Source organism: Aaosphaeria arxii (genome assembly GCF_010015735.1).
Source record: "Aaosphaeria arxii CBS 175.79 unplaced genomic scaffold BU24scaffold_2, whole genome shotgun sequence".
In the NCBI taxonomy this organism is placed as follows: Eukaryota; Fungi; Ascomycota; class Dothideomycetes; order Pleosporales; genus Aaosphaeria; species Aaosphaeria arxii.
In genome coordinates this window covers 1968284-1988886 of record NW_022983475.1, presented here as the reverse complement: position 1 = coordinate 1988886, position 20603 = coordinate 1968284, and the positions used below count along the sequence as shown (strand labels likewise).

General features: G+C 47.5%; 6 protein-coding genes across 6 annotated transcripts; 2 read left to right on the top strand and 4 right to left on the bottom strand.

Moving 5' to 3' along the window:
- Positions 1-183: 183 nt before the first annotated feature.
- On the bottom strand, positions 184-995 carry BU24DRAFT_458922 (uncharacterized protein; the record flags this gene model as incomplete). The annotated part of the gene is made up of 3 exons (XM_033531679.1): positions 184-545; positions 595-921; positions 977-995. 3 exons carry the CDS (start codon positions 993-995, stop codon positions 184-186), a joined length of 708 nt encoding a protein of 235 aa, XP_033387561.1.
- A 454-nt stretch (positions 996-1449) lies between these two features.
- Positions 1450-2460, top strand: BU24DRAFT_405923 (uncharacterized protein; the record flags this gene model as incomplete). Its single annotated transcript, XM_033525734.1, has 1 exon — positions 1450-2460. The coding sequence occupies one exon, from the start codon at positions 1450-1452 to the stop codon at positions 2458-2460; it is 1011 nt and encodes a 336-aa protein (XP_033387560.1).
- A 3810-nt stretch (positions 2461-6270) lies between these two features.
- On the top strand, positions 6271-7847 carry BU24DRAFT_458920 (FAD/NAD(P)-binding domain-containing protein; the record flags this gene model as incomplete). Its single annotated transcript, XM_033531678.1, has 6 exons — positions 6271-6569; positions 6624-6811; positions 6889-7080; positions 7133-7326; positions 7442-7762; positions 7812-7847. 6 exons carry the CDS (start codon positions 6271-6273, stop codon positions 7845-7847), a joined length of 1230 nt encoding a protein of 409 aa, XP_033387559.1.
- Positions 7848-8937: 1090 nt separating this feature from the next.
- Positions 8938-12863, bottom strand: BU24DRAFT_431129 (WD40 repeat-like protein; the record flags this gene model as incomplete). The annotated part of the gene is made up of 5 exons (XM_033529851.1): positions 8938-11163; positions 11218-11494; positions 11554-11795; positions 11826-12811; positions 12842-12863. 5 exons carry the CDS (start codon positions 12861-12863, stop codon positions 8938-8940), a joined length of 3753 nt encoding a protein of 1250 aa, XP_033387558.1.
- Positions 12864-12959: 96 nt separating this feature from the next.
- Positions 12960-13725, bottom strand: BU24DRAFT_115082 (uncharacterized protein). The gene has a single exon (XM_033520833.1). It carries the CDS (start codon positions 13426-13428, stop codon positions 13045-13047), a length of 384 nt encoding a protein of 127 aa, XP_033387557.1. The 5' UTR covers positions 13429-13725; the 3' UTR covers positions 12960-13044.
- Positions 13726-14344: 619 nt separating this feature from the next.
- BU24DRAFT_315387 (cytochrome P450 52A12) lies at positions 14345-15983 on the bottom strand (the record flags this gene model as incomplete). The annotated part of the gene is made up of 3 exons (XM_033522870.1): positions 14345-14516; positions 14572-15579; positions 15631-15983. Coding segments are annotated over 3 exons (1533 nt in total), but the record flags the coding sequence as incomplete, so codon positions are not given.
- Between the last annotated feature and the right edge of the window lie 4620 nt (positions 15984-20603).

The window sequence follows — 20603 nt, the reverse complement described above, 5'->3', positions numbered from 1 at the left end:
TGCATATGGTCCTTCAATGAACAAGACATGACTTCATTATAGTCGATAGCTGGTAATAAAACAGATTTGGGAAGTGAAGCCATAATGATATCAACTCTTCTTTTGCCCTCCTTTGGCCAACATTTTATCCATTTGTTGAGGTGTACAAAAGCCCTATCCTGCAACTAGAGAATTTCTCTACAACTATTTCGCGCTCTCGATTCTGACACTTGCCTTTGCCATTTTGGTGAGGCGCTCTTGAAGCTTTTGGTAAAGACCATCATAATGCTGTTCTGAAAGCTCCTTCATTTCCGTCTGTAATTTCGAGTCTGCTACTTCTGGAATCTCGTTTATGTTCGTATATTCCTTCACATAAATGTCTTTGTCGAGAAGCAGCAGTAATCTGAAGCCGAACTGCGGATGTGTCAAGTCCATGATGTATGTCTTTCCATTCTTGTCGGTGACCGTGAGTACAGAATGCCTGGGAGGATCTTCTTGTCCCATCTCAGTCAACATGAATCTAGGCCGAGGCTTGTAGAGAACCCATTTCACATTCGCCTTGTAATCTGCATCCTGGTCAGTAAAGTTCATTGATTATCATGAGTCAAGTAGTACTTTGAAGGATGTGCCCTACAGCTTCACGAAGAGCATAGGTAACGAAGTCGCACATATCCATGAACAGGTAGGCGTTGATCACTTCTGAGGAAGCATTGGCAGGCATCACACTCTCCAGGGACTGCCCAACGGTCGGTGTTGCGGGATCCATCAGCCTCCAAAGCTTATATAGAGGAACCTTTTCCCCTTTCTCGACCTCGATCTCCCCGACCTCGATCTTTTCGACCTCCTGAAGCCACGTAACGTACTCTTCTTTGAGAGTTCTGAGGACTTCATCTGCTAGAGGGCGCAAACGCTCAGCAAGCTTGCTTTGCTCAGACTGATAGGCTATTGAATCATAGAAGTTAGCCATATTCGGAGGTAATCATAGCTGTTTGCCTACCATTGCTATTCTGAGACATGTTGATTTAGTTGGTTTGATGTTGCTAGTTTGTTCTAAGGAAAAGAGACTTGTAGAAAGTTTGGAAAGAGAATATACAGTGTTTGAAGTTGACAAATAAAGGTGAAGGCCAGCAACCGACTATTCTTGCTTTCTTATATCTATAGTGTCTGAGTCAACACATATTCTGATTCATCCGTTACTCCTACAATAGTGAGATGTATATCTTGAACTGACTATTGAGGATTTTGACTGTTTGGTATCATGACTCTTTCAGTCCTGCCATCTTTCATCTCATCTGATAGTTGGCGGACCTTTGCAACTGATATTACGGTCGACCGTACAGTCCTGAACAGCACCTTGTGATCTAAATAGCGCACTCTCACTACAACCAAAACCCAGAAATTGAAGTCGAGCAATTGAAACTCGTGCCCTATTTCCTTCCTTTCGACCCAACACACCCTGGGCAGATCGCCATGTCGCCTGTTGTTGGCCGCCGGATTTTCAAACAAATGACTGTTGCTTTAGGTGTTTGGAACCGCATTGCAAAAATGGGCCATGGCTATCAAGTGCTCGACGTTTCCAAGAACACCCCCAGCGCCTTCGACTTGGAGCGGATGCTCCCAGAAATCCATTATCCACCTCCTGTCGAGTGTCTGCTGTCTGTAGCGCCTTCTAACCGCAACTCCCGTTACTACAAGACCAAAGACACATCAGCACAGTCGATGCTACAGCGGCTTGATATCCCCTTCGAATACGTGGACAAGACGAGCCGGCGTGAGCGAGTCGCAAGGAGTCCTGCACATACTACGTACCACGTCAAGGTGGATCAAAGGATGGCCGAGTTCTACGGCGCAGAGAGATCGATCCCTGGATTCCTGGAGCCTCGCCTCCAGCGCGGCGCTCTCATGACCAACAAGTGCGATTTCGCTGTCTACACCCTCAAGCCGCTTGTATCCCAACTCGTGCGCCACATCGATCCCGGCACAACAGTGAAGTGGCTCACCACCATACCCCAGCCACGAGTTGTATTCCAGTTTCCCGGCAATCAGGCGGCATTGCACTCAGTGCTCCTCATTACGACAGCGCTCGGAGAAAGATACGTGCTGGATCCCACTGGCGAGCAGTTCGGAATCCCACAGACTCATCTCTTCACTCCGTTCTGGTATTACGAGAGCGAGTACATTGCGGAGAGGGAGTACTGGTCGCCCGATAGCCTTGAGCGCTCACACGTCCGTGTATTATACCCTCCGCTGAAGGAGCAGGCCTTCGAGGCCTACATGGACTTGCCAGGCTTCATCTTCTGGAAGGCGGCTCGCGAGCAGGCTGAGGAGACGGGGCGTTTGTGGACGGAGGATGGATACCGATTCGACCTGCCGGAGGTGTCAGAGCAGAACTTGAGAAGGAGACTCGTTGGTGTCCATCTCGAGAGGCCGTGGGCGCCGTTGTGGTGGGAAAGATTGCGTACATGGTGGGGTGGGAAGTAGTAAAGCTTGAGAAGGTCACTTGCGAGATTTTTATCACCTCCGAAGTAGAATCCTTGGTTACGAACACAATGCGCCCAACCTGAACCAACCTGCGACTTCTTCCATGGGCTAACTTGCCACAGTAAGGATCAATATAAGGGCATGGTTGAGTTTCTCGGCAAGATTTGAAAGTAAAAGTGGTCTCTGCCCCAGTATATAGAATAACACACTCGACATCTCAGGCCCTGTGAACCCTGTTTCGTGAACACGGCATGCCCAGTCTACACAAATCTGCATATTCATTCAAGATTGAACCTATCACAAAGGAAATCAACATCAGAGCCTGCTCAGATTTCTCGTTAAGGTTCGACACTCCTTGTAGCTCCAGCAAACAAAATGATAGATCAGGCGCCAAAACTGTTGACCTTGTTTCGTGATCACAATGTGCCTAAAGTGTACATGCCTATACCAAACCTCTAATCTGTCAGCCTTGTGTCGTGAACAAAATGCGCCCTATCTGTTCGCAGCCTATGTCTTTATCTTAGAGTAAACCTACAACAGTGAAAGTCATGATCAGGGCTTTCTCGGGTCATCTAGCAAGGGCGGAAACAACGACCAAATCCAGTACATAGGATAGTAAACTAGACTTATAAGCTTTTGGTACGACAAGGTTCCCACAACGTACAAACCTACATTACTATCTCCGGCTCAACCTATGTTTTCCGGGCTTAAGACATTCTCAGTTCCAGTACACGAAATGATACCCTGGACATCCAAGCTGTCAACCTATGTCATGATTACAGAGTGCCCAGACAATACAAATCTACATCCTCATCCTGACCTCAACTTAATACAGTGGGAGTGAACATCAGTGTACTCAAAGTCACTTATCAAGAGCTAGGAATAATCCTAGACCCATTCTGAAAGTTGCATACTAGACATGCGGGCTGTGAACCCTGTCTCATAATCACAACGTGTTCAAGCAACGCAAACTTACATTTCTACCTTGAGCGTGTCCTACTACAACGTCAATCAGCTATTATAAGTCTCCAAGTAAATTGCGCTGCTAAGGGCTGCGAGCACTCTTAGCTTCGGATTGCAAGATAAGATCATGGACACCCAGTTTAACAACGCTGTTTCGTGATCACAACGTGTTGAGGCTGCAAGTAACCAAATACTCATACGGCGACCAAGGCATCACAAGGTAACTCAGAGGTCACATGTAGGGATATATTTCGTCAATTTTGAAGGTTCTGGATGATTCTATTCTACCTGCAGGGCGCACAGTGAAAGACAGCTTTTGCTGCTAAAACCAGAAGCAAAAGGAAGGGAAAAAAAAAGAGCAAAAAAAAAAGATGTGCCCCAAGCCGCAATCGAACACGGGGGAGTTGAAAAAAAATTCAAAAAAGAAACTGGGCGAAGCCCAACGGAGGAACCTGCTTCATACGTTAGCTAACTGTTCTAAGGGTCCTGCTGTAGGGTTGCCAATCCTACAACAGGACAAAGGTAGATCAAGATTGAATAGTATATATACCCCGATCAATGAGCTGGGTCACCAAGATAAGTCGGTGAGAGCAGCAGGACAGCAAAGTGAGTAAGTAAGAGTAGAAGGCTACCCGTCCACAGTACGGTCCGAAGCCTGGGCGTCAATAACAACGGTAGCAATGGGATACACAAGTGAGAGCAGCAGTACATCACAGTGATTACATAGACACAGAAAGACACTGCGACACGGCAGGATAGGTGAGGCTATTCAGAGGATACATGCAGCTTGGAGAACGCTAGGAGGATCGTAGATCGATGAGCTGTGGCTACCAAGGGCGGTCGAAGCATCATATGCCTACTTGCAGAAGGTGGATGAGAACATTCTATATCTACCATCTTACCTACCCATATAGTACGCGTTGTTCCTGTAATGCCTTCTACCACGGTTACTTGTATAGAACGTTGTGTGTGCAAAGCGCTATTCACGTTCGTGGTGTTAGTTGAAACGGTGTCAACGAGGCATGTAGGTAAGAGCTGCAGAAAATTGAGGTAGATGCAAGGGAAAGGAAAAGATAATATGAAGCTGGCATTAATCAAGCCCAGGGCGTCTATTATATAGGTGTTGATACGTCTAGTAAGTAAATGCTGTAGACTACAGACGCACATTGAAAACTGCAGAGAAAGGAATGTGTTCATAGTGATACTTGGATCCGAGAGCTTCTCGGCTACTCAGTTGAGATCAGCATAGCAGTCGCAAGCTCTTCATTTGTTTACTGTAAGCTATCTTCTCGTCTATCCATCTTGCATCAGTCGGGTTTCCTCTACTGCCACCTATATGACCCCAGATCCTCGGGGCCCAGAAATGCCGTGTCTCGATATCTCTATCGTGTTCTTCCCGTCCCGCGCTGTGAAATATTGATCTTCTTTACTAGGCGTGACTAAAACCTTTGCCGAAGTTTCCTTTAAGGCTCTCTTATGATCACCATCTCCCGCTACAGCTCCAATATCGCTCGACCGCCATAATTTGGCTACGACTAATAAACCCTCGGAGCCCCACTTCTCATGTGACGATTGAACCATCGGAGGATGAAGCCATTACCGTACACTTCCTGCCCGAGATAGCCTCCATAGCTCCTGTCTAAAACAATCTGCACTCGGAATCCATGCCGCATAAGCGCGACCAAATGCTCGCACTCCCAGAACAGCTTTGACGCCTTTCTGCTTATATCAGCCTTCATCGTAATCAGAACTGGCACTTAAAGCAGGGAAAGGTCCTTCGAGAAATGCGTAATTGTGAACTGAGGCTTTTGCGCTGCCACAATAAGGAACTGCGCGTTGTATAAAAGGTGAGGACCCGCAGGCGTGCATTGCAGACTAGTAGTAGGATTGTTGCAACCCCCACCCCCCAATTGAGAACTCTATCACTGCCTCAAGACATTTTATACTCAGGTGTTCGGTAAGGAGGTGTACTGCGAGTTTATGCAGTCCTATACGCTACCATGTTAGATACTGCGAGAATGTGGGAATGAGATGATCGACGTAATGTACTTGAGTGGTACGTTTGCTTACCTGGTAACGAAGGGAGTAGCCGGAAGGGAAATCCTCCTGATTGGATAGACTTGAACTCTCGCCATCTACAGGCATAGCAACTACAACTATATGATCAGCTTTTCGATATCCCGTTGTGCACTCAACAAAGTCGTTGATACGCAGCAATGCAACGAGGGATTGGTACTGCACCTGCTATAGTATCAAGGTAGACCAACCAGTATGTATGTTCTTTACGATTCCTATGAGAATTTCATATTCAGGTAAAGGGACAGGCGAAGGAAGCGGGGTCGAGAGATATTCGAGATTTCTGAATCTCTAAGACGGAGAGATTATTTCGTTGCTTACTGTTGGCGTAGCAAGCATTACTAGAAGCAGCCGTACTTATGTAGGCTACCTACATGTGTCCTGCAGGGGGGAGGCGAGGAAGCCGAATGATTGGAATGAATCAATCCTCGAGGGACGAATTCTTCCCACACCACGTAGATTGCCTTGATACTTTCAAGATTCGATTACATGGCTGAAGAGGACCTTGACATTCACAGGCCAGATATCGAACAGTGAGCTAATCATGGCTAAGTAATAGTCCCAGTATAAAGGTCTCCGGAGTCGTCAGCTCTGCCTCTACAGCAAAAGACGAGTCAGAAATCGTGTCACTTTTATGTCAACCTATAACGCAAGTACTGGATAAAACAACAGTGAGTTGTCGGCCTTCAAACCATGGTGTACAGGATATGCATAATAAACATCCTGATGCGTAGTAGTATATTTAAAGGTCTCGATTCAAGCATTCGTTCTATGGGTTTTGACATTGTAATCATAGGCGCTGGTATCGCTGGCCTCGGATCAGCGATAGCATTGAGGAATAAAGGCCACCAGGTCACCGTACTAGAAGCCACAACTGAACTGCAGCCGGTTGGAGGCATCATTGTTCTACAGGCAAACGCTAATCGGATCCTGGACGGCTTGGGTGTTTATCAAGCCTTACTACCTTCTTGCACCAAGCTTCCTCAAGGGCCCAGTACAAGACGATATGACAATGGAGAGTATTTGGTCAAGAAGCCAGCAGATTTCCATGAGAAAGAATACGGCTACCCGTATGAGTTTCCTGATTCCGTATACTCGTTGTAGAGCTGACGATGTACTTTTAGGTTGTGGCCTTTGCATAGAGCAGAACTGCAGCGTGTGCTTTACAATGCGGCTATAGACCGAGGGGTGGCGTTTAGGTTCGGAAATCGCGTAGTATCGATCGAAGATGATGACACATCTGTGTCCATTACGCTAGCAGACTCTCAGAGAGCATTGAAGATTGCAGCTGATGTGATTGTTGGAGCAGATGGTAAGTAGACCACTATTGGTGATGTATCGAGGACATCAATGTATAGAAACGACATAGACTGATATATAGGTCGACAGGTGTCGAATCTCAGGTTCGCAGAAGTGTTGGTTCTGATGCATGTTCTCCCATTGACAGTGGAATGACTGTCATACGAGGGTTCATATCCGAAGATACTGCAAGGCTCGATCCTGAAACCGCTGTTTTGATGGAGGAGATTGGCCTTTGGTGTGGCCCCAAGGCAAGCATTGCCATCATGCCAGTTCGCTTAGGTAAGGAAAGTGTAAAATGATCGACATTCTCCCAGCCACTCATCACGTTTAGGAGAAAATACGCTGTTGGGGTTTGATTGCTGTTATAGAAGGGATGAAGTGATAGATGACGAACAAGGGAAGGAACAATGTGTCAAACATCTAGGACAATTCTATGGGGAGTTTGATTCTGTGGTGCAGAAAGTCCTTTTCCAAGCAGAAGACGTAAGGACGTGGAGGCTGATGGAAGCTAAACCATCCTCGTGGGTGAGCCAAAATGGAAGGGTTGTTTTGGTTGGAGATGCCGCTCATGGTACCCTTCCCTGGGTCGGACAGGTGAAAAATACATCGCCTCAATAAACAGCATACTAACACCGAACAGGGAGGCGGCATGGCCCTTGAGGATGGAGCTGTGCTTGCAGAATGTTTGGAGCGCGCAGGTCATCTCAAAGATATCTCGGGAGCTCTAAATATGTTTCAAATGATTAGACAGCCGCGTTGTACGCGTGTCCAGGAATGGAGCGCCAGGAAAGGTCGACGAGCGACTCTGCCCGATGGATCTGAACAAATGGAGCGTGATACGAACTTGAAATCATTCAATGGATGGATGAAATTGGGGGCTACTCGGAATATTGGCGAGCTTCCAGAGCCTGAGTCACCAGCGTGGAAGCCATGGTTAAGCGGATATGACGCAGTGAGAGTTGTAAGTATCTTGGATTTTCCTCCGACCCACACTTCATTGACGAAACGAGGCAAATCGTGAGCTTGACAGAATATATGGCACGTAAGAGCATTACGAGAACCTGGTAGGTCTCGAGTAATAGCAGGGGAGCATTTCGTCGGGTGTTATACGCCAGCTGCGGCTTTTAGGGATTGCTTTGTATTATGTCACATGAGTCATTACCAACAATGAAACAATTAATTTCATATCATATTACTTGCTCAGCAACTTCAAAAGAAGTGCAATTGGGCCGATCCTGCAGCGGTGGCGTTAGGAAGTGTCCAGTTGCGCATCTACTAACAGGTCAAGTGCAACATACTAATTCTGAAAGGCTGTTGACTATTAAATAACCATGTATCTCTGTACTTAATTTTACAGTACTCTCTCATTTATACAATAATGAAAGTTCCGCCAACTTGAGGGTATCTCCGCCTTTAGATAAAAAGGTCGTGAACCTCATCTGTTTCTCCCATCGTGACTGCAATGTGGACCAGCGTCCTATCCTTACTCTGTTCATAGACCTCTGGAGGTAGGTGGATGATGCCTCGATCTCTCTCGGCAGCCTTGATCGATCTATCTATGCCCTGCCTGGTGCGCTTTCCCCATACACGTGATCCCCGAATAGCCTCACCAATCCTGCTACGCCACAGTAGGCGATCACGTAGGCATTCACGTAGGCAATCACGTAGGCAATCACGTAGGCAATCCTATAGGCCCTCACGATGCCGTCAACTCCAATCAGTAGAATCGTCAATCACGTCGCTAATCACAATCGGTAGGATCAATCACGATAGGGAGGTGATTGATATTGTAGGTAGATATTCAATCGATTGGATCACTCCTGCAGGTGGATGAGTGGTCACGATGATTGGTAGAAATCAATCGATTCGATCAATACTGCTGGTGAAAATCCTGTGCCGACTAATCTTATCCCCTGCTGGCCTAACGACTGAAATTTGAGCCAGCGTCTTATCCCTTCCTGTTATCTCGGCCGTTGGATAAAAAGGTTGTGATCCTCATTTGATACTCTCACCGTGATTGCAATTTGAACCAAGCCTACGACTCTTACAGTGTAGGAGATGAAAAACAATTTCATTAGCTAATAATCATCCTCAGCTTTACCGGCCATTCTCATCAACCTAAAGACTACGTAAACCTTAGAAGTAAACAAAGGTAACACCGCCACCTGCATGTCCCAAAACGACATTGTTTCCCCGGACTGCCACACTGGTGGCATGGAAATCCTCTGGTAACCATAACACGTCCTCTGATCCTCTTCTCAGCCACTCCTGAGAAACGAAAGTATTGACAGGATTGTATGGGGAGATCGGACCGGTTGATTCTGGAATTGAGGCAACGTCCAAGACACCCCGATCGGTGTCAATGTACTTGCCGCAACTCGAGAATGCCAAAGAGCCTACTGCAATCGAGAGATCATGTTTGCCTATGACCAAGAACGTACTGGTCTCCCAAAGCCTCACTGTTTGATCTTCCGAGGAAGATACCATGAACTTGTTGTCCCGAGAGAAAGCGACCGCGGTCACTGAGGACGTATGGTCCCGCAGTGTGTGGTAAGCCTCTCCAGATACATTCCATAGCCGGATGGTCGAATCTGCAGAGTCAGATGCGATGAATTTGCCGTCCGAGGAAAATGAAATACAATTCACAGCATCCGAGTGGCCCTCTAGTATTTGACATGTCGGCTCTGAAGAGACCTGCCAAATTCTGACAGTTGAATCTGCAGAGCATGTTGCAACTAGTGTGAGATCAACTGGAGAGACTATGACATCATTCACAGTGTCGGCATGGCCAACAAGCCGGTTCAACAAAATGCCTGTCTCTACGTCCCAGATAGCTGCAGTCTTGTCCGTTGAGCAGGATAGAAGGAGCTGATCATCATAGGCGAATCGGATCGAACGGACATTGTCGGAATGGCCCCTAAGCGCGTGATACAGTGTGCCTGTGACTGCATTCCATACTCTCACCGTCTTGTCTACCGAAGCTGATGCAAGTAGCTGATTATTCGAAGAGAAGATGACCTTGTTGATGCTGGCTGCGTGGCCTTCCATTGAGTGGAGTTGAGAGGCATCCTTTGACCATATCTTGACAGTGTTGTCCTGCGCTCCTGTGCCGATCAAGTGTCCATCTGGTGAGAAAGCTGCACATATGACCGTACCCGAATGGGCCAAAGATTTGACATCTGCTTCGGCCGTGGATGTCTTCCTTAGAACAGATTCAGCCTCATCTTGCGGTGATGAGTTTTCGGGAAACTCTGTCAATTTTCCAATTGACTCGCCGGTTAACACATTCCATAGGCGAACCTCCTCGTTGAAGGAGCTAGAAGCAACGGTGCGGCTATCAGGACCAAAAGTGACGGCATTTATGCCGCTAGTATGTCCTTTCAAAATAGCCACTCCAGCGCCGGTGTCTGCATCCCAAAGTCTAACAGTCGTGTCTTCAGACCCTGTCGCGAGAGTGCGGGCATCTGGAGACCATGCGACAGTCATGACTCGTCTCTGGTGATCTTCCAAGACCATGATCTCTGATCCTGAACGAGTGTCCCAGACCCTGACAGTCTTATCATCTGCCCCAGAGACGATACGCATCCCATCAGGTGAGAATCGGACTGAATTTACTGATCCAGTATGGCCGTCGAGCAGTAAGATTATCTCTTCGCTTTTGATGTTCCACAATCGAACCGTTTGATCGACAGATGCTGCAGCAATCATAGAGTTGTCGGGAGAAAAAGCGACAGCATTGATACAACTTGAGTTACTTTCCAACACACTGAGCTGCTCTCCATTCTCTGGGTTCCAGACTCTCACTGATTCATCCATGGAGCCGGATGCAAGCAATTTCCCGTCAGGTGAGAAAGCTACGGAGTTCACCCATCGCGAATGTTCTCTTAGCGTGTGAAGTATAGTGTGCGTATTCAGATCCCAGATGACTACAGTAGTGTCGTCTGATCCACCCGCCATGAGCATTCCATCAGCTGAGATAGTGACAGAACTGATCTTGTTTGCTGGACCCTTGAGCTTGGCTAGAGGTGCGAGGGTCGTTGTGTCCCAGAGCCGAGCTTCTGCCTCTATTGCACCTGATGCAAGCTGCCGTCCATTGGGGGTAAATGCCAAATCATTGACAAAAAATGTTCTGCTAGTTAGGCGCTTCTCAGGATTTCCTGAAACTCCTTCAGCGAGGCGAACATCGTGGATCAAGGGATGCATCTGCGTCCAGAAATGAGACCGAAGATCATTGCTTGGTGAAATGAATGCGAGGGCTGCGCAATAATTTTGTAGGGGAGCACGTTCAATTATCGACTGAAACGCAAATGCCCATCGCCTTGCATTTTGAACAAAAGGAAATTGGCGAGCGTTGTCTTCAGGCTATAATTCATGGAATCAGCTTGATTGTCCCTTGTCAATTGCTGTCATACGTACCAACAAAATTGCAGAATACATTCTGATTATGCCTGCCACTTCGGACCCTTTACCAACGAGACTGACAGTCTCGAACCAAGAGAGGAAGTACTTTTGAAAGAACACGTGAGCCTTATCGCCATCCCGAATTTGGACTCTGCTTTCACGATAATGCTGTACCCAATAGAGGCACGCATATTCGAGCTCGGGTGAGATGGACGATTTGATACGCTGGGGGTTGATATTTTCAACCAGGGAACCTGGTGATTTCAGGTTGCACATCTCATCCTTGAGCATTCTGGACATGAAATCAATGCAGTTGTTTGCCATGGATTCGTGCATTTCTCTTTGATCCACCCAGAAGCTCGAATCAGACATCGGTTTTTATTGATCAGAAAGTCTCGAAATGTAGGGTGATGCAACCGAATCGGATGTTCCTTTTGACTGGGAATATTGAAAATGGTGTGCAGGTTTGCCAGGGTTTCGTCGATATCGTTCGCCGAAAGTGGAAGCAAGTTGGTCAATGACTCTACCGACAATGGGGAGAACAAAATCACGATGCTCCCGAGAACTTCGCGTAGGATTCCATATAGCTCTTGCTTCTCTTCCTCGTTGTAGCTTTGGCCCACGGAGTTCCTAAGAACTGAAGTGTAGATGTCGTCCAGCTGTTTCTCAGGGTCTGCCTCAGAAGAGCTTCCATTGAGAAGAAGAGCGATTCGTCTCATTGCAAGACGTCTACCATCGCGAATGAAACGACACGCTGTGGAAGCCCAAATGAAGAGGCCGCCCGAGATTTCGACCAAACGCTTGATCACCTTCCTTCCCGGCCAGTCTACAGCAAACCCACGTTCCTGTCTGATTGTGGTAAGACTATGCTCGAAGAAAAGGCTGAGATCGCGATCCATAACGGTGGGCGAAATTTCATGGAGCACAAACATTTGCCGTTCAGCGGCTGGTATCTGAGAGAAATTACAGCGGTCTGAAATTTCCGGTCTGCTGGTGATCAATATTCGCAGGCGAATACCAGGTATTGAGGTGGTAGTAGCTAAGAGTCGAAGGATGATTCGAATGTCCCGTTCGCTTTCGCACTCATCTAGTGCATCGAGTATCATCACAATGGGTGTTTGGAAGGTTCTCGGATCTAACTTCGCAAGTGGATTGAGAATCAACTGGTCCCATTGATCCCTGAAGGAGTGTGTAGCGATGGTTTCTTGTTCTGAGATTGCTTGCGCAATATGACGCTTGAGTGCGGGAATCTTGTTCGCCAGTTGGAATGCAAGAGTGGTGAATAGTTTATCGGCACGGGAAACCTCGCCACCTCCCCTGGAAAAGAAAAAGTTGGCCCCTAGATGCCCTTGATGCTGGTATTTGCGAGCGATGGTGCGAGCAATAGTCGATTTGCCAGTGCCTGCAACACCACTCAGCCAATAGATGACTTTGTTGTCCGAGCCATCTGCCCATTCCGCAATATCTCGGCGCAGTTCAACCCTAGTATCTGGGAGACACACCTCCCGGTGTTGCTTATCGAAGGAATCGAAGGCTGCTTGTGGAACGGTGGGAAGTGTAGAAACCGAACGATCGTCCTCGGTGTCCGTCAAATGCTGTTTGTGAGTCTCTTCTTCTGGACGAACCTAAGCATTATCACCCTCTCCATAGAGAAGAGGCATGGAGATGTTTGACATTCCGAGTAGAGAATTATTAAGTTGTTAAAAAGTGAGGTTGGAAAAGAAGGTGAAGGTGAGGTGAGTAGAGAAAGGATAGAAGGTTGAAGGTTGAAGGTTGAGGGGAGAAGGCCGAAGGCTGGGGGTTCAAGGCGGTGAGCACGATGATTGAATGACATCAATGACATCAGTAATGTGACATGATCATTGGAAACCGCTGTGGTAACGGTGACACCTTCCGTTCGCTTCGCCAAGCATCGTCGCCAAGCATGAAGCTGGGAGCCATGTCGCTGCCCCGAAGAGCTTGGCGAGGGATGTCTGTTATCTCGTGTATGATATCCTCAAGGGACTTTTTATCACCTAATCGCGTCCCTTCGGAAGAGAAGAATTCGACAGAGGCAGGTGCTAGAAGCTCTTGAAGGGTCCAGCCTCGGGTGAACCACCTGCTCTTCCGGAAGCCATCTTCCCAAATATAGCGTGTTCCGGCCTTCGATCCAGCTTGATGTTGAGGAACGGATACATCCACGAGATATACATAACACCGAGACGCATTGCGATACCACGAGAACATGGCTGTGATGGCTTCCTGTAACTCTGCGCTGCTAGATTTGTCAATGCAACAAGAGTCGACCCATGAATAGTTGAACCCATCCTGGGCGGCCCGCTGCACGCAGAAACGGATCTTGTTGTAACCAGGTACTTTGTTCGGCTGCTACGAGGAGCCTCTGTGCAGATCATCGTAGGTGACTTCTCCATCTTCTGCACCCCGGGTATGCGACAAGATTGCATATTCCGGGACGTTCAGGAATTGCTTTAGCGTGAATGTGTCATCATCGGGATTGCGTTGAAGAAGCCGCATTATGGCGGCGACAAGGCTGTAAGTTGTAACACCAAGAGATTAGGTTGAAAAGTCTGAGGATGGAAAAGAAAGGTGAAGATGAGGTGAATAAAGAAAGGTGAAGGTGAGGAGAATAAAGAAAGGTGAAGGTGAGGTGAATAGAGAAACGATAGTAGGCTGATGGCAGACAGAGAAGGCTGACGGCCGGGGATGTAAGGCAGTAAGCAAGAGGACTAGATGGATTCAGTAACGTGACCTATTTATCTTTTCACCGATTATTGGAAACCACTGTAGTAACAGTGACATCTTCCGTTAATTTCGCCAAGCATGAAGTTTGGAGGCACGGAGGCTTTCAACCGACCCCGCTATCAGGGCGGCAATGAACAGAGGGTGTGCTGTAGCCAGGACTATACTGTAGCACGGGGGGCAGCCCGACCTACCAACCCTCTGTACCTAACCTTGGTGTGCATTCTTTCATGTGGGTGTCATCAAGGTGACCTGCCGCTCCACAGCCTTGTGTCGAAGCTCACGAGAGAACAGTACTGTCGAGTTTAGCCGTACTCGTCATATTAAAGTAGCTTCTTGATGATTCAGATAATACAGCAGCTCCTTTCCCAATGATGCTCTTGGGCGAATGCTACCCATCAACTGCAGTGTGTAATCGAACTCTGACACCATCCTTAGGCCTACCAGTGAGAGAAACGCTCCACTTGATTGGCTCTAATTTTGCAGATGGTCTGTCCAGCTTGTCAAATCGTTGCAACAGGCGGACGACTGCGTAGCTAGTCTTTGTCAAAGCGTTCTGCTGTCCGAGGCAAATGCTGCATAATGGTCAATATCTAAACAGTGCTTTTGGAGAACAAATCCAATGCCTACCGTGGGCCACCGTTGAACGGTAGGTACTCAAATCCGTGTTTGCGGTTTTGCCACCGCTCGGGCCTGAATGCGTCTGCGTCCGGTCCCCAGAATTCAGGCTGCCTTTGCATCAGCCAGACAATGTACACCACTTCTGTTCCCTTGGGCACAAAAATGGGCGAGTGACCGTCTTCGCCACCCCCGCTGGGGAGACTGGTGTCGCGGGTGCTACGTCGCGAATTCCAGGGTACGCTGGGGAACAGTCGTAGGGTTTCATTGATACACCATTGCAGGTATGAACATGCCTTCAGCCTCTCAAAAGATATATCCCTAGGAGATTCAAACGTGCCAAAGTCCTCGATAATGATTGTACGAAGCTTGTTGAAGACAACGGGATGCTGCGCCAACATGAGAAAGAAAAAGCTGAGCAGGGCAGCCGTAGTATCTCGACCAGCCACGAGGATGGAAAGTAGTTGACTGCGGATTTCGATGGGATCATTGGTCTCGTTTGCGAGACTGTCAGCAAAAACGTACTTTTCCTTCTTAATTTGTTGGTCTTGTTGCCGGTCCTTGCGGCGATTCAAAGCTTTGTGAACAAACTGGTCAATGTATCGGTGGCAGAGCCGGCATTTGTCCATGAAGCCTTTCGTCTCAAGGAGTGCATAGTGTTCGTTAAGTAGCATGGCCATCATTATCCTTTCCTGGCAAGCCTCGAAGCTCCGAACAAATTCAGTGTCTTCAGCGTTTTGGGATGAGGCTTCTTTGGACAGCGCGGACAGCTGAATGTTGGTGCTCTGTCCGAATAGAAATTCGCTGGCGGAATCCATCGTGAGCCGAAAGAACAGCGGCTGAAGATCGACGACTTCCGACCAGGCACCGCATTCAGTAGGGAGGGCCCGAAGCAAATTCTGAACATGGCGCTCCTCCAGTTCTAGGTCGCTAACTTGATCGCGCGAGAACTGCGGTCTTAGAAGAGCCCGAGCGCGCTCCCATTGCTCTCCGTCCGCTGAAAAGATACCATGACCAAGTCTACACTAGGCAATTAGTTTATTTTGACGACATAGCAACGATGCGACTAACAAGGGAGCGAACGATCCCCTTCGCACTTGTCCCAGCTCAAAATCCTTGAATTGTGTTGCCAGCATGGCTTGGATGTTCTTCGGGTCGCACGTGAAGAAAACTTTGTCACCCAGAATCTTCGTTTCATAGGTATAGACGGTACGTTTCGCAGATGTGTCGTTGAAAGTGCCCTGCATGTATTCCAGAATTCGATTGCTGCTGAGGGCCCACATGGTTCTCCCCAAATTCACGAGCGCGAATGGATCCGGCCAATTTTCAATAGGTGCTGGTTCGCATCCGAGGTCCTTTGCCGCTGCTGCATGGCGGCGTCTTGTTGAGATAGTTGAGATGAGACTATACACGACAAGCGCAACAACACCAAACAGCAGGTAAATAGCTAGCATCGTGCCGCGGTATGTGAAGTTTGTCGATGGCGAAAGGTGATTTTGATGACTTGACTGGAGACAGCTGGAAAGGATTGGTCTTATGGCTGAGCGAACTGAGCACGTGAGGTAAGACAATGGCGTGTAGCTCCCATTTTTTGATGCCTGTTTGACGCTAGTCGTGAACAGGGCCAAGGAAGGATTTATGTCGCAGTGGTCGCATTACGGTATTAAGAGAATTGACTATGTTTGAAAGTAGATAATGGGTCAGGGAGCAACGAGGCTCTAACGTTGGATTTGTGATACTTGCCGCTCTTGGATAGACGCCATGTCCTCGGCGTCGCCTATTTCCTCCTTCTATGGCCAATGTGCTGTCACGTGGGGTTACTGCAGGCTTTCGCCGACTTTAAGTACAGAACCTTCCGAGCTGAAAGGCACAAGAAAATCCTCACGTTTATCCTTCCTTTCTGGTTGTTTATATTTCCTTGCTGTGCCGCATTCCTACGTCTGCAAAGCTGCAGAGAACCATGCCGTCCGTCCCGGGCATGCTCTTGACCCCGCACCAAGCGCGGCAGCGCCAATGGTGATCCTATCCCTCTGTACATTGAACCGCGAAGTCTGAATGCTGTGGTTTTCGCGTCTCGGCGGCACTGTCGATATAGCTTGATCGTCTTTGTATTTCGGAGGAAACGCAGTGTAGGTAGTCGGACCCTCTTTGCTGCTGCTTTTTGCTTTATGGGAAAAGCAAAGAAGCGTACCGGCAGTAGCAGAAGCTACGGGCTTTTTTATCTGTGTATATTTGAGTTAATAAACGATATATAGCTGCGCATGTTGGCTCTGCTTTAGAGAGCGGCGTGCGTCTAAGAGGCACTCACAATAGAACATCCAACCTACAAAGCACCTTACCTCAATGCAGGCTACTAGCTACACCTACACCTCTTAGACAGGAAACGAGTTATGAACTATTCGGGAAGAGGCTTACACGTCAAATAGAAGAACTTGCGAAGTATACGGAAGGAAGACTGGTGATGCGGCGAAGACCAGCGTCAGGTGACGCCACCGACACCTTTTGCTTGCGCAAGCAAACATTCTATCCCTATGCCCTAAAAGGGTCATGGAGTGCAAAACTATAGTCTTCACTGGTCGTCGAGAAGGCTTGTATAGCACGGCGCATCCAGAAATGGCAGATAACTTCGGCATTGTTCCGCGGATACATCGAGAGCAGGGCAGCAGCATCGGGAATTGACGGTCGTGTAGGCAGGCTTGAGGGGACGCAGATTGCACGATCTTCTCTGGCAAGGCAAAATGAAAGAAGGCGTTGAGGCTGTCGTAGTGCGCATTGAAGTGTTACTCGAGTTCGGGCCTGAAACTACCCTGTTAGCTGTAGTGAACGTAAATTAGTCAAGGAAGGCCTGAGCTGGCACTGGCGAGAGGGGGTAAAGGCACAAAGTTTAGCAAAATGAGAACAGTTATTAGATCGACGCACAGGGAAGTCGAGGTTCTTGGTGAAGTGGAATGCTGATGCGTAGCGTCAGGTCGGAAGGTACTTGGAAGTAGTTGTAGTGAGAGTAGGCCAAGGTGTCGCTAACAGGTCAGCTCAGTACTGTGCTTTTCGGCGCGGTCGAATAGAACTAGTAAAGATATCTGTTTTAGCTGCTTTCTTGGTAGTAAGATAGATAGGTAATGAGAAAAATAGAGTGCTGCTTGCAATGTCGATCTGTGTAGGGTCAGGAAGGATGTTGTGGGGTAGGTAAGGATAGAACACTTCCAGGAGCGAGGGAACGAACCTTATCTGCGCTACCGATAGCTGCATTGATGCTGTTTGATAACCTGATAGAGTAGTTAACACGATCTGGAGTGTTGATGCGCGCTTCGGGTGCTGTGTAGTTTGTGACGCAGGAGTGTTCCCGGATTGCAGCAGATGAAGAGCGTGTTGTAAGGCAATGAGAGTTGCGTCGCAAGTGGTCAGCGGGACGCACAACCTGGGCCCGAGAGCTCTCGGCATTGATTTGTTAGTTTATCAGAGGATGAAGTCTTTCAGGACCGCCGCCAACACTTCAAAGCGTGCTTGAATCCACACGTTTGAGGGGAATCCCAGGGCCTTCAACCACCTCCCGTTCCGAACCTGCAAATCAGGAATTATTTTCTAATCTCTTTATGTATCACAGTCGGCCTTGCAAGCAGTCTTGATTCTATGCCGAACTTTGCTATACTGGACCTGGCGTAGACCTAGAGAGCCACCCCTTCATGTGCATCGTTTCTACCCCGCTAACAGTATTGTGTCTTGAACTCTCGATCTGTTGTTGTTTTACTTGAGGCTATGAATGTTTCGATGTCGCTGCAGACTTATTCAGAGGTCCATATTGTTTGAGGTGAAAAGGTATTGTTGGTGATAAGTAAGTATAGAGCGCACTGGACAGGGCAGTGAGATATATAATACGTGCAGAGCCTTCTGCAAATATTCTGAAATGCTTGGGCATCCCAACAGCTCACAGCATCACATTTGAACCGAACAGATAGAGTGAATGCAAAATTGAATCTCATTATCCCAGGGTATCCTACAAGCAAAGCCAACAGTAAAACTGTCTCTCAACAGCTGCAAAGAACCAGAAACGATTTCAAAAGAAAAAAAAGAAGAAGCAAAAAAATAAGTAAAAAAAACCAAGTGCCCCTTCCGGCAGTCGAACCCAGGGCAAAAAAGAGTTCGGCGCCCGGTGGGCCTACGTCTCTGAACCTATCCATAAGTTAGCGAACTGTTTTTTGTCACGCCTACCATAGGACCCCTTGCCTGAAGGTCCTATGGTAGACAGAAGTGTTTGCAAATCAAACTGATTATATAGGGCGTTGAATAAGATTGACCGCAGTTTTGAGGGTGAGAGTGAGTGATCTGGGCAGCGCAAAGCCAGTGTTGCAACAGGTGAAGGACCGCCTCTTTGCAGGCCACACGTATTGGGGCTACTGGCAGTACACATCGATTCTCTAAGTGATAATGTCACTTCTACAATACATATGGACATTCAGCTTTCTACTATGCCGAATGCAATGTCACTAACAACAGTACCAGAACTTGCGTTCATCAGCATCAACCATTACTAACTGTAGATATACAGTCCCGCCAACACCGCATGATTAGCTTCACATGCCAGGCATTGAAAGCTCTGTGTGGGTAGACACACTGGTTTTATAGCCTCAAGTATGTTATCTCAGGCATCCTAAGTGTAGGCCCGACTGTCAGTGTGACTGGGCGTGTTATCGCGCCGACGCATATCAACTAACTACCTGACCCAGGCACTAAGAGATCTGTATGTGTAGACACATTGACTTGGTACTCTCAACGATGGTATGCTCATTGTAGACCCAGCTGTTATCAGTACTAGATGTGTTATCGCGCCGACACAGATCAATCACCTACGTGCTCAAGACAGTGAAAGCATTGTATATGCAGACACACTAGAGTAAAGTTCATAAGTATACTGTTCAATACAATGTATTGTAGACTCAAGGGCACCCCAATTATAGGAGGCGTTTTTGAGACAACAATGTTCATTCAATTCCTTGTTTCAGGTACAGAAAATGTATTTGTGGACATATTGACCTAATACTCTTGCTTATACTATTTAATTCATTCCTACTATAGACTAGACTGTTACAGGCTCGGAATGCGTTATTGTGTCGACACATATCAACCAACTTGCTCTTTCGATCCCTGAAGGCCTTACCTGTGTCCATCCAATAGTCTGTAGACGACTCCTACACAGTTATGCCATGCATCGTAGATGCAGCTTGGAGTTCTACTATCAATAGTCTTGAGGGTGCTAGACTGCTAGCACATGAATGTGTGATTAGAGGGAACATCTCCTAGGTCTAGAATTACAATACATTTGTTGCTCGACTCTCAAGCACTAAGATATGTCAATAAGCTGTGCAACAAAGGCATTGAACTCATAGTTGAATTATGAATTTTAATAACACTTCTGCATGTCGATACACAATGTGCACTCTCTTAATCATGTAGGATTAGATTGCTTATAAGAGAGGAAAATGTGTTACACCGCCTACCAAGTGCTGTAGGAACGATTCATCAGATCCCGATAACACTCTATATGTCCACCTAGGTGTTCCAAAGCTATCTGGAAAGGATTCCCATTTCGCTTCGAACTTTATTACACTGAAGTATAGGAACACTACATTCATAAGCGTAGACTGTACTGGACAACTTCAAGACTACCTAAAAAGCAAGAGGATACACAGACCAACTCTTTGATCATATTCAATCCCCGTTTGACTAAGTAGCAGTACTCCAGTGCTACTGTGTTGAGACCAGTGTGTTGCTGTGGCTCGAGCGCCTTAATCTCCTTCACTAACTGACCATCCTCACTATCGACACCTACCAACAGTGACCCCCCGAGAAGCCAAAATTACTGTTTCGATGCAGCATAGCGAGTCTCTGCATCAAATCGTTCCGCAATCATCAATCCACACTCAAAACGACTCGACTGTTGCCGTCTCCATCTTCAGTGCGCTGTAGCTGCCGAAGGTCCTAACAAAAGGACAGTCGCCACGAAGCTTTATCTTTCCGAGAAAAGGTACTCATTGCCTTTTGAAAAGTGC